General features: G+C 37.3%; 1 protein-coding gene across 1 annotated transcript in view; it reads left to right on the forward strand.

Annotated features, from left to right (window-relative positions):
• The first annotated feature begins 6,321 nt into the window (after positions 1 to 6,321).
• The window catches only part of me1 (malic enzyme 1, NADP(+)-dependent, cytosolic), a 109,009-nt gene continuing 101,933 nt past the window's right edge, over positions 6,322 to 13,397 (forward strand). The window contains exon 1 of the mRNA XM_067448384.1: positions 6,322 to 6,611. Coding sequence (XP_067304485.1) covers positions 6,483 to 6,611 — 129 coding nt within the window. The 5' untranslated portion in view covers positions 6,322 to 6,482. The remainder of the gene's footprint in view (positions 6,612 to 13,397) is intronic.

Below are 13,397 nucleotides of genomic sequence, written 5' to 3' on the forward strand. Positions count from 1 at the left end.
ATATAAGGTTGTCCAGTATTATAGTAAGGCAATCAGCATAAACTGTTGCTATGTAAAATGTATTACATTTACATTTATTCATTTAGCAGACGCTTTTATCCAAAGTGACTTACAAACGAGGAACGCAATAAACGAGTCATCATAAGGAGGCAATACACAAAAGAAGGGAAGGTAATACAGTTTCAGACATGGTTTAGAGAATATTACAAGGAATAGTGAAAGAAAGAAAATAATGTATTTTTCTCAGCAGGAAGAGATGAGTTTTCAGCTGTTTCTTGAATATTGGGATTCGGTGTTCCGGATATAGGGTTGGGAAGACAAATCCTTTACCATTAAGGAACAGTGAACAAAAACGAAAAGGTTTCAAATTCAGCAAAGCAATCCAAAAAAGCCTCTGTGCTCTTTAATAAAAAAAAAGAAACTTATTCTATTCTATAAACTATTCACAGCGCTTCTTTTTTCCACATATTGATATCTTACAGCCTTATTCCAAAATGGATTAAATTAATTATTTTCCTCAAAAATCCACAAACAATACCCTACATGACAACGTGAAAGAAGCTAGTTTGAAATCTTTGCCAATTTATTTTTAAAAAAAGAAAGAAAGAAAGAAAAAAATTCACCTGTACATAAGTATTCACAGCCTTTGTTCAATACTTTGTTGAAGCACCTTTGACAGCCTCAAGTCTTTGATGCTACAATGCTTGGCACACCTATTTTGTGCAGTTTCTCTCATTCTTCTTCGAAAGACCTCTTAAACCCGATCAGGTTGAATGGGGATCATTAGTGCATAGCCAGGTAAATCAGGTGAAGTCTGATTAAACATCTTGGGGCACTTTTTGTGTTTCTTTGCCTTTTCTTGATGGATCTCTTCCTGTACTCCTGATTTGTAAGTCGCTTTGGATGAAAGTGTCTGCTAAATGCATAAATGTAAATGTAAAGTCTGGGCTCTGGCTGGGCCGCTTAAGAACATTCACAGAGTTACCCTGTAGCTACTCCTTTGTTGTCTTTGCTGTGTGCTTAGGGTCATTGTCCTATTGGAAGATGAACCTTCACCCCAGTCTGAGGTCCAGAGGACTCTGGAGCAGGTTTTCACCAAAGATGTTATTGTACATAGCTGCATTCATCTTTCCTTCAAACCTGACTAGTCTCTCAGTTCCTGCCAATGGAAAACATCACCACAGCATGATGCTGCCACCACCATGCTTCACTGTATTGGCCAGGTGATGGCCAATGCGGTGCCTGGTTTCCCCCAGACATGACGTTTGCCATTCAGGCCAGAGCTCAATCTTTGTTTCATCAGACCAGATCATTTTGCTTCTCATGGTCTTAGAGTCCTTCAGGTGCCTTTTGGCAAATTCCAGGTGGGCTGTCATGTGCTGTCATTTTACTAATATAGGCCTGAGTGGTGAAATGCTGCAGATGGTTGTTCATCAGGAAGGTTCTCTCTTCACAGAGAAATGCTGGAGCTCTGTGAGAATGACAATTGGGTTCTTGACCTCCCTGACTAAGACCCTTCTCACCAGATCGCTCAGTTTGGCCGGGCGGCCAGGAGAAAAGTCCTGGTAGTTCCAAACTTCTTCCATTTACAGTTGATGGAGGCCACTGGGCTCATTGGGACCGTCAATGCTGCAGACATCTTTTTGTACCCTTCCCCAGATCTGTGCCTCTATATAATCCTGTCTTGAAGGTCTACAGACAATTTCTTGGACTTCATGGCTTGGTTTGTGTTCTCCGACATGCACTGTGAACTGTTGGACCTTAGGGTGTTTGATTTGCACCCAATCAACTGAATTTCAATTCTCCAATCCAGTTGTAGAAATATCTCAAGGCTGATCAGTGGAAACCGGACCACCTGAGCTCAATTTTGAGTATCATTTTTTAACCTAAACCCCAACCTATTAGATTTTTTAATTTTTAAATTTTAATAAATTAGCAAAGATTTCAATCAAACTTCTTTCATGTGGTCATTATGAGGTATTATTTGTAGAATGTTGAGGAAAATAGATAATTAAATCCATTTTGCAATAAGGCTGTAACATAAAATGTGGGGAAAAAGTAAAGCGCATTGTATACTTTCCGGATGCACTGTATTTTAGATTCTGCCTTTGTTTAGCATTCAACATATTCACTTATACAGTATATTGTTAATTTTATTTTCTAGCTTAGCTTATATTCTTTGGAAATGTGTGATTCATTCTTAAATAATGAGTAAAACATATTTTAGCTGAAATATATTTCAATATATACAAAAAAATATAACAAAAATACATTACTATATAAATGTTAAAATATATTTACCAAAATAATGTTTTAATGTTTTTCTTTATATTTCACAATTTATTTTGGTCATTTATACATTATCAGTATAACATATATATATATGTATAACATATATATACATATAACATATATTCTCCAGAATATATTTCAACATTTTGTAAATGTATTTTATTGCCACTACATTTTGAAAGTGTAAGTAAAATATATTTTAAATTTGTAAAACATATTTCCTTAATCTTTGCTATTTCCAAAGTATATTTAGTGTATATTTGTTATATGTTTTGTCCATAATTTTCATGTTTATAAGGAGTGCACATACGTTTAGCTTATGATATATTGCATTTGTCCCTTTGGATAAGTTTGCTAAATGGCTACATATCAATTTCCTACATTTTCTTTTGTTTCTGTAAAGCTGGAGTTATTATCAATTGCCTCATCATCTTGCCCTGTTGGTGTGCAGCATTTAATGGAAAATGAACCGAATGTGTTCCTATTTGAACCTCATTGTGCTCTTATCTGAGCCTCTTTATCACAGTCTTGCCCCATTTATCCCTCCATTTATAACTCTGTTCAACATGGACAGCAATTGTTTGTCTTTTTGTCATATAATTTAAAGGTCTGCTTCTTCGAAAATCACCCCTATACAATATTTTTAGCAGGATAAATATTTGATTTATTTTGCAATCTGGGATTATATTTATGTCATCTCAAACCTGGCACTGTCAAGAGTCTGGTTTGCTCACTGTTCTTGTAAATCATTACCGTCTATTTCTGGCATGTTTAATCACAGGTCACAAATAAGAAGAGCTTCCTGATATCACATTTATTCTATTTTGTTTCTATTTTCTCATATTAATATGATATAAAGGTTGTGACTTTGCAACCTTGCTATATCACACAACATCACACAACACACCAGTTTGTTTGTATTTTTTCTTAAAGGGATACTTCACCGCTCTTTAATATTAAACTATTTTATTCCCTTAACTAAAACGAGTTGATACAAGCCTCTCTCGTGTGTGTGCACTTAATCTCTCTGACGCGCGGTGACGATCTGATAGCATTTAGCTTAGCCCACTAAGCCCAGTTCATTCACTATGGAACCAAACAGAGATCAAGTTAGAAGCGACCAAACACCGTCACGTTTTCCCTATTTAAATACAGTTACATGAATAGTTAAACGATCAAGTATGATGACATAAAATAAAACATGGCGCTTTTCTAAGCGGATTAAAAAGGAGAACTATAATGTATGGCGGAATAGCACTTCTGAGAGTACTTCAACTTAGCGCAGTAAAAAGTCCCGGCTGAAAAATCTTCCCTCAAATCTCCCTCTCCCCCCTATTGACAGAAATGAGAGAGTGAGGAGGAGATGTGAGGGAGGATGTTTCAGCCGGGACTTTTTACTGCGCCGAGTCGAAGTACTCTCAGAAGTGCTATTCGTGTAACTGCATTTAAATAGGGAAAATGTGGAGGTGTTTGGTCGATTCTAACTTGATCTCTGTTTGGTACCATAATGAAAGAACTGGGCTTAGTGGGCTAAGCTAAATGCTATCAGATCGTCACCGCGCGTCAGAGAGATTAAGTGCACACACTCAGACGAGAGAGGCATGTATCAACTTGTTTTAGTTAAGGGAATATAGCATAGTTTAATATGAAAAAGCGGTGAAGTATCCCTTTAATGAAATGTTTAATAATTGTAAATTAATAAATTGTTAATTAATAAATTTAATACATTGTAAATTAATATTACAAATTGTTGATTAAGATAAATTTACATAAAAAATGACATGAAGTCTGAAAGAATGAAACGGCTGTGCATTTAATGCAACAGGAAGAAGAATGTGTGTTAAAATGCAGTCTGTTCTAACGTCTCTATGTCTTTTTTTCCTGAATGCTCTTAAGTTCACTATCTCCCACATTCAGCCTGTCCAAAGCTAAGATAAAGTGACAAAGGCCGGGGGGCTAAAAGGAATGCACTAGAACAAGCTGCCCTTGAGTCACACTTCATACATACAGGGAAGTGTCTGAAGGTCAGAATATCCATTAGCTTCCTTGATGAGCCAGTTCCTTAATGCCGTGCCAGCTTTCTTTATTTTCTCGTATGTGCTCTGCTTGTATCTAGAAAAGAGGTTAAATTACACTGCAAATTAACATCGTAGACAGGCTTCATATATCTACATATTTGTTCATATAGGAGCAGTAATGGTATGCAGGAGCGATTTCAACATTTTTGCCCCTGGCATGTAGTGTTGGATCAAGGCCAAATGCCCTGGGCTTTTCAAAGCAGTCACAGTGACTAAGCATCTCTGTAAGAGGACCCTAACTGCTAAGTCTGTAAGAATGCACATGCCAGCATACTGTACGAACCTGATCTTGCACACTTGTAAACACACACGCACACGCACACACACACACACACACACACACACACACACACACACACACACACACACACACACACACACACACACACACACACACACACACACACACACACACACACACACACACACACACACACACACACACACACACACACACACACACACACACACACACACACAGGCCAATGTTCAGCCAAAGCACTGCTCTCAGACATGCTCATTTGTGAAACCTGATCCTTCTTATCATTACGAGACAGTTCAGCTAATTCAGTGGCCTTGTGCAATGTAAGGTGAGTGAGGTAATGCCCACAGACACACACACACACACACACACACACACACACACACACACACACACACACACACACACACACACACACACACATGTCGTGTTTCCATGTTTTATGGGGACTTTCCATAGGCGTAATGGATTTCATACTGTACAAACTGTACATCCTATCCCCCTACACTGCCCCTGCCCCTAAACCTACCCATCACAGGAAACATTCTGCATTTTTACTTTCTCAAAAAAACTCCTCCTGTGTGATTTATAAGATGTTTTCCTCATGGGGACCTAAAAATGTCCCCACAAGGACAAGGATTTCGGATATTGCCATCTTTGTGGGGACATTTTGTCCCCATAACGTAGGGATTACCAGGTCACACACACACACACACACACACACACACACACACACACACACACACACACACACACACACACACACACACACACACACACACACACACACACACACACACTATCTTAATCTATAGTTTTACTGTCCATATGGGAACAGTAAGCTTGTATTCAAAAATAAGATATCAATAAAGTTGCAATCTAAGAATGAGACTACCTTTTACCTAGTCATACCTGTCTTACTTTTGCATAATTCAAAGCCATATTGCAATTTTGCATAATTCAAAGCCATATTGCCTCACTAAGTGTAACTTGCACAACAAAATCTTGGTTGTGAATTTGCAACCTTGCTAGCAATCACCTGACACCACACCACACCACACCACACCACACACCAGTAAAAAATAAAAAATAAAAATAATAATAATATAATATTATATATATATATATATATATATATATATATATATATATATATATATATATATATATATATATATATATATATATATATATATATATATATATATATATATATATTAATTGTTGATTAAGATCAGAAATAAATGGTGGTGCAGACCTAGGATAGGTTGGGGTTTAGGTTAATTTCTGCATAGGCACATAAACTTGGTAGCAGATTGAACATTTGTTTTTGCCAAGGAAACTGTTCATTTAATGTATGTCAATATTTTGTCTTTAAGGCTTTCTGTATAGTAAACAATTATGAACTATATTTAATTGTAGTTTCATTGTGATACTAGCCTGTAGCTAAATATAATATTTAAAAATCTGTTTGGATGCCAGAATTATTTTTTTATTTTTTATTTTATTTTTAAACCATACACTATAACTAACATAAACAAACCACTGCTAGAGAAAATATGCCTAACGTTAGGCATTTGTATAATACTTGCACTACAGGCATTGTTACAACTAGCCCCTGTTCCAACAATGAGGAAAGTTGCTTTGAAACGACGCGGGAAAATATTATGTAAATCCTATAATGATCAGCCCCAGATTAGATTTGCCAATCTATTATCGACTTTTACAGCTAATAGTTTGTCGATAAGGGCAACACGCAGCCGCTTGACACTCTCGCTGTGTTACGTCTTCCTGTCTGTGAAGCAGCGCGTGCACTTGTTGAGTTCAGCGCTATTTAAAGGGGAAGCAACATGGCACAAGCTTTAGTCAAACAGGAATCTATCGAGTGGGAGATGCAGAAGTCAGCAGACCAAAGCAAGACCTTTGTTTACACCAAGAAGAGGGGGTATGATGTTACACGCAACCCCCACCTGAATAAGGTAAAATTAGTTGGTTTAATAACTTTTTGACGGTATTTTTTAAAACAAAAATACATTTTGTGTTTACTGTTTGCTAATAGGACAGCAGGGCAGTGGATATCAGTTTCAAGAGGAACTAAAATTAGACTTAAAGGGCCACACGCTTGCTTTGTTTGCGGTTGCTGCTTGTTTAAAGCAAGTCCGTTTGTAGTTTACAGGTGCTCATGCTCTTGAACTGACGTCAATGACGTGCCACCCTCAGGTTCAGCGCACGAAGTTTTCTTTTAACGTCTACATTTACCTGCTTTAATTCATACAAATCCTTAATTTTAAGCCCCATATTTCGCTATAAAACAAAATAAACAATAAAATAAGACCCATAACCCTTATTTTTTATCATCTTTTGGTAAGATCAGCAGCAGCTGTCCAAGGTGCTGACTAGTAGTTGCTGTCAACACCTCAAGTGACTGTGATGCTGCAGATAAAATACTTTGTTTGCTTGTTTGTTCATGCTCACGTTTGTTAACAGGGTTATAATCCTTTAAAAGTTCTTAAATTGTAAACATCACTCTTTCAATCATGAAGTGCATAGCGCTCCAGTGTTCCAATAATTACAGGTCATTTGTTCAAAAATAAATGTTTAGCCCAGCTTTTCCACCTGCTAGTGTATATTGTTACAGTATACAGTTTTATTAACACTTTCAGGTCACTAAAAAAATGCTTTGGGGGAAAAAAATTCTAGTGAGTTAAATAACAATAAACCTTTTTTCATTCTGACCTTGCAATCAATTGGAATGTTTTTTTAAAAGTTTTTTTTTAGGATCTTTTTTCAATGTGCTGACGTTCAAACCCTTCATAGAAAAAAAGCCAACAAGAGCTTGGCATGATTCACTGTTACTGTTATTTCTTTATTTCTTTTTTTGCCACCATACTACCAATTGATTGAAAAAATCAATAAGGACAGAAAAAAAAAACATTTAAAAGGACAGATCAATGTTTGCCCTTATTTTCTTGGGCATTTTTTTTTATTCATGCATATAACAAAACAAATGTCAAAATCATTAATTCATGTGAAACACTACAAATTAATTAACTGATTGGAAAGTGAATAGGAAAAGTTATCACAAAACATCATACCCCGGTAAGAGTAAACACTCTATTTGAATATATTTTTGGCTGATTACCACATTAATTTCTTCTTTAAGCTCTCTTCTTTGCCAGAGGAGATTGACATTACTGTTTTAATTATTTGGAGTGTTTTCTAAGGAGCCCCGCATATGACATGCAGTAAAAAGCGATTTACTCTTTTGTTCCCTCGATGTATAAATAGTGCACACGTTTTACTAATTTGTTCCCTCGATTTGATAAATCGTTCGTACGATTTAAAAATCGGGGGAACGAATTAGTAAAAAAAAACATGCGCACGATTTATAAATCGAGGGAACGAAATAGTGGAGGACATTTTTCACTTTAAAGGTGCTGTATGTAAGTTTTTACTAAAGTATACAAATACCATATGTTTGCAGATATTTAGAAAACATGCTGAGTTCACATACACTTTTCTCTGAAAAACAATTCTACAGCCAGTTATTTTACTTTGAAATGTTCGTTTCGTGTCAAAATAGCTTTTTTTTGTTTTGGTCTGTGAAATACCGCATGTTGCCAGTTTACCCAATAGCATTTCGACACCACAGGTTGCCAGTTAACTGAAAGCACTGCATATTGCTGCCATGGAAACTAGCAAACAAACCGGGTCAGAGATTGCAGATTTTACCCGACCTAAAAAACCTTGTCATCCATCTAAAAATCTATATGAACGGAAGCACATCAAAAGTGTGTCAATCTCCTCGCCTTCCATTGTCAATTGCGCTTGTTTCTTTTGCGTGTCCTCAAACTGGCAACTTGCATGAGTGTTGAGTCAGAGGAGGAAGAGGGGGTGGGGCTAACAATATTTTTAATTTGGACTGCAGTACTCACTTTAACCACTGGCTGTCATTCTAGAATCTTTAAAGGGGCTACATATAGAATTCATAAATGCTTGGTATTAGTGACACTGCAGCAACCTATTGCTCGTGCTGCTTGACTGCTCGCACCCGTGCACATGCGACATACAAGAAACTCAATGTCATTCAAGGCCCTCCTCACAGAAAAAAAAAAAAAAAAAATTGTTCTTGGCTAAGAACTAAAAATAAGTTGGAAATTCTTTGCAGAGGTATACATTTAATGAAGATCCAGATGCCGTTCAAGCCACTGAAACTGACGTTTAAATGAATATGTGAATATGTGCTGCACATTTTTCTCTCAATAACAAAATAAACACATCAAAAAATGACAGCGGCATTCACCGCCATCATGTTGACAGGCGAGGTAATTAAAATGACACTGTTATGATAGTTTAATTATAAAGTATATTTGAGAATATGGACTATATCTGACTATGTGAGACTACAGTTAATCCATATTCTTTGCTTGACACATTGACATTACAGTATGGCTGTTTCTTTCCCCGCCAAACACGGATTTTTCAGTTATTTTTGGGAAAACACTTCCAGGCCAAAAGCGGATTTGTCCGTGTTTCCGTGTTCTCAGTAAAACAAGCGATTGTATGTTATCAGACGCATATGAAAATTAATGGGATCATCAAAATTAAAAATCACATTTATCAAAACTGCCTAATGTTACTGACTGAAATGTGGACCCAGGACGACCTACAGGACTGTGCAAGTATTAGTGGTGTTGATGGACTCAATATAGGCCCTGTCCCAAATGGAACTTTTCATGAGCACTTTCGGTCTTGTGGAGTTATAAAGGCCACTGCGTGCGCGTGTCTGTTAAGTCCACGAGACCGCAGGGTGTCCCATTTGTCTCAGAAAAGTGCTTGCGAGCCCCCTCCCCCTTTGAGGTCGATATGCGCCCTCGATGTGCACTTCTGCCGAGCATGCACTAGTGTGGGTTAAGCAGCGGACTTCTTCCCGGCAGTCAAAGTGGCCTTACGTCGTGAAAGCGCAGACTCAGAGGAAGACCGTGAGGGTTTATGGTGGCATTTGGGCCAGGGCCCTACTCCATCTGTGTTTGATCATCACTATAAATCTGATCTGGAGTCAGTCTATCACAGAAACGTGATTTTCTCAGTTTTTTCTTCAAAAGGTTGCTTTTTTATGAAACTTACCCATATTCAAGTTTTGATAAAAAAGGAATGCAAGAAGCTAGAATAAACATTATTAGGGTCAGCTCTTTCTTTTGATATATTGCATGCTCAGATATTCATAAAACAAAATATTCTATGTGCAATTAAATTTGTGTGAAAATGGTCAAGAACCCTGGCAGTGGCTGGAAACCTAAAAAAAAAAAAAAAAAACGCTGGCAGGGAAAGAGTTAAGTTTCTTTACAAGCTTTTCACAGGCAAAATTTTAAAAAAAAATGTATACATAAATTTTTTTACATTATATACACAGCCCATTTAAGTGGTCTTTTCCCCAAATCCCTGTTTAATTTAAGAGCTTTTAAAATACTTTAGGCCTACTTGTTTATCTCATTTGCATAGTACTTTATTTATTTATTTTCAGTTTGACGCTCAGTTGTAACTCACTGTCCCTGACCTTTGGTTAATTTCTCTTTGGACTTTTCCAGTTTTCTGCTGCGTGTGCCTGCACTCTGCACTTTTGTTTTTATTACGCAGACTTCTCGTCCTCTTGAACCCTTTGCATCAGTTTCCGTCCTGAAATGACGGACCTAAATCTGATCAAACGTCTCGTCTTTTGGCACTCTGCCACAGGTCAGGTACTGATGACAACACAGCACGCTGCCTGTCGTTAAGGTTAATGACTTCTAATCTGCACAAGAGACACCAAAGAATGAGGTCATATTTTCAAACCAGGTGCACACTACCAGAAAGTTCTGAAAGGTGTCTTTATGTATACATGAATGCATAGGGTTGGTCGAGGTATGAGGATCACGGGTGTCTTTTTTTAGTGCACTTCATTTCACAGTCATTTCAGCTATGTTGACCCCGGCTAAAAAACAACATTTTCATAGGCCTATATATGATGCAAAGGCTCTCTTTAATCAGAACTGGCTATTGAAGTAAGACATTTTCAGTGACCCACTCATTATAGAGGTCATGATGCTGTTTTCACATCATGTTAATCTGAAAAGGTTTTTCTGTACTTGTGAGAGATGTTAAATATTTATACCTGAGATATTGAGGTCAAAAGATCCTTACTGCAAAATAAAATAAACTAAGAGTTGGTGTGTCGGTCGGGGGCATTTTGTGGGCACAGTGTCAATTTCAACTGATTTTCAGTTAATGTGCAGTTTTGTTCAGCCTGCTAAATTCAATTTAGATGAACTAACTTATGATTGCATACAGTATGAGTGCCCAAATAATATATATATATTTTTAGGTGTCACTATATTACCCTCCATATACTTTCTTTTCCTGGTATCAAAAAAACCCCTTGGATTAATGTCTCTCATTAATGTGGCTCCTGTTTGTTTTGCTAGAAGTTTCTAGACTGGTGCCACAACTTAAAGCTCATGTGGTGCTTTGAGGTGTGAGAGCAATTCAAACTCTTTCATGTTTTTATGACGTGGCTTTCCAGTTCCACGCCCATCCTTGACTCTAATGAGCTAAATTCAGTGTTATTGTCTTGTTTTATAGAAAGAGATGTGATTTAATGAGATTAATTAAAAGAGAGGCCTTGGATTTTGCTGTCTTTGCTAAAGGCGTCAGGGAAATTGTGTGAAACCTCTGCAGAGTCACTGGAAGGAACGAAAGAGGATTAAGTAAATCGTAGAATGGATGCAGATGCAAACGTATCATAATAAGCACAGCAATTAGCAAGCTGCTAAATTGTTTAGGGACATTAAGTCAAATTCAGGGTCAAAGCAATCCATTCAGAGCTAAATTGAGAATGGATGCAGGGTGCCAAATTATATTTAGTTGAATTTGAATATGGAATAGCATTAAAGTGAATTGAAATATAAAGAAATTCACATTTTGAGTACTTTTCTGTTTAGAAAAGTTAATAAAAGCTTGTTTTTTTAAATAAACTTGATGTTTGATAACCCTTAGATAGATAGATAGATAGATAGATAGATAGATAGATAGATAGATAGATAGATAGATAGATAGATAGATAGATAGATAGATAGATAGATAGATAGATAGATAGATAGATAGATAGATAGAAGCCATCTAGGTGGTTGCAATGGGGACTACAAACCAAGATGGCCGCCTGGCTCTGGACTACAATTACCAGATTCATTAGCGGTGGAAGCACAGCTGTTGCAGTGAAGGAAAAAATCTGTTTAATGAGCTGATAAAAGAAAGACTGCCTGTTTTGGATATAGAGAGAAGCTGGAAGAGTGTTTTGTGGTTGTAAAATTGTAAAGTTTTGAGTTGATGATTAAAAAGAAACCAGTGTGGCTTGATCTAACTGGACTCGATTTGTGAAGAAATCTTTGATACCCTTCACCTCTCACGATGCCTAGATAGATAGATAGATAGAAGTTTCAGTTGTTAAATAACATTTAAAAGTGTCTAAATAAATGTTTTGACTGTTTTTATATCAGGCGGTACAACCAAGCAGTTGTGTGTAATATAGTTGATTCAGAACCACTTGACATGAAAAGTGTACCAACCTACCCATACTTTAATTCGTTTTTTACCAGTATTTGAAAGAGATTTACAAACCTTTTCATTCTGCCGCAAGGATCAGTTGGGTCCTCTGGATGAAGCACTATCATGTTTACTGTTATTTGTAAATTCATAATAAAAGAGCCATGTTTGCAGTTGTGCCATCCTGACATTTAAAAGAAGACTGGAAAAAAATTCTCAACAGCTCAACAGCTTTAAGACTATTGATATTTATTAAATTTGTATGGAAGGTTTCAAACCTAAAATTATGCCATAGTATTTCATTTTAGATAGATAGATAGATAGATAGATAGATAGATAGATAGATAGATAGATAGATAGATAGATAGATAGATAGATAGATAGATAGATAGATAGATAGATAGATAGATAGATAGATAGATAGATAGATAGATAGATAGATAGATAGATAGTTTACCCTTATATAGGGACACTCGCCTATATATGCAGTCCCAGTGAAACATTTGCTCTTTCATGTAGCTTTCTGAAAAACCAACCTTCACAACTCATGAACCAAAAATAAGGAAATTAAGAGAGAAGGTAGGAAATGACCCCTGAGAGGAGCTTTGCGAGGCTGTACACTCGCTACTCTGTGGTTCTCCATTGGTGCATTGTTGCCTTCCCATGGGCCTGGCGATCACAGGGCTTGAGTGTTCTCACTTTTTCTCGCTCTTAGCTGCAGAGAAGCAGAGGACAACATGCTAATTGATGCTGTGGGACTGAAAATGTAGAGGCCTCACGTCCGCAAGCCGGAGTTTACGCAGCGCCCCTCCCCGGTATCCCCTTTGACCTCCCTTCTCAACAGCCCTTCCCTGTGTCTGCTTGAGGTGCAAGCAGGATATTATCCCTGTGTTTGTGGGAAACTTTGCACAGTAAGAAACGAGAGTGAGGAGAAAGAGGTCTCTGTGGAGCAAAGGAGAGAAAGAGGGAGCTGCCCTGCTCTCCACAGACCTCTTCTGTGTCTCTGCTTTATCTCTCATTAATGACCGCTTGTGTGAATCGAGGCCAATAGCACTAGCCTCTGGCTTCATGCCATGCCAGAGACCAAAAACGCAAACAACGCAGCACAAAACTCTCCTAGCATCCAAGCCGAGATCCTGTTTCACATGGGGAAATGTGCTTTTAGGAGCACAGGTGACTAACAGATG

The sequence above is a fragment of the Pseudorasbora parva genome, chromosome 7, assembly GCF_024679245.1.
Source record: "Pseudorasbora parva isolate DD20220531a chromosome 7, ASM2467924v1, whole genome shotgun sequence".
NCBI lineage: Eukaryota > Metazoa > Chordata > Actinopteri > Cypriniformes > Gobionidae > Pseudorasbora > Pseudorasbora parva.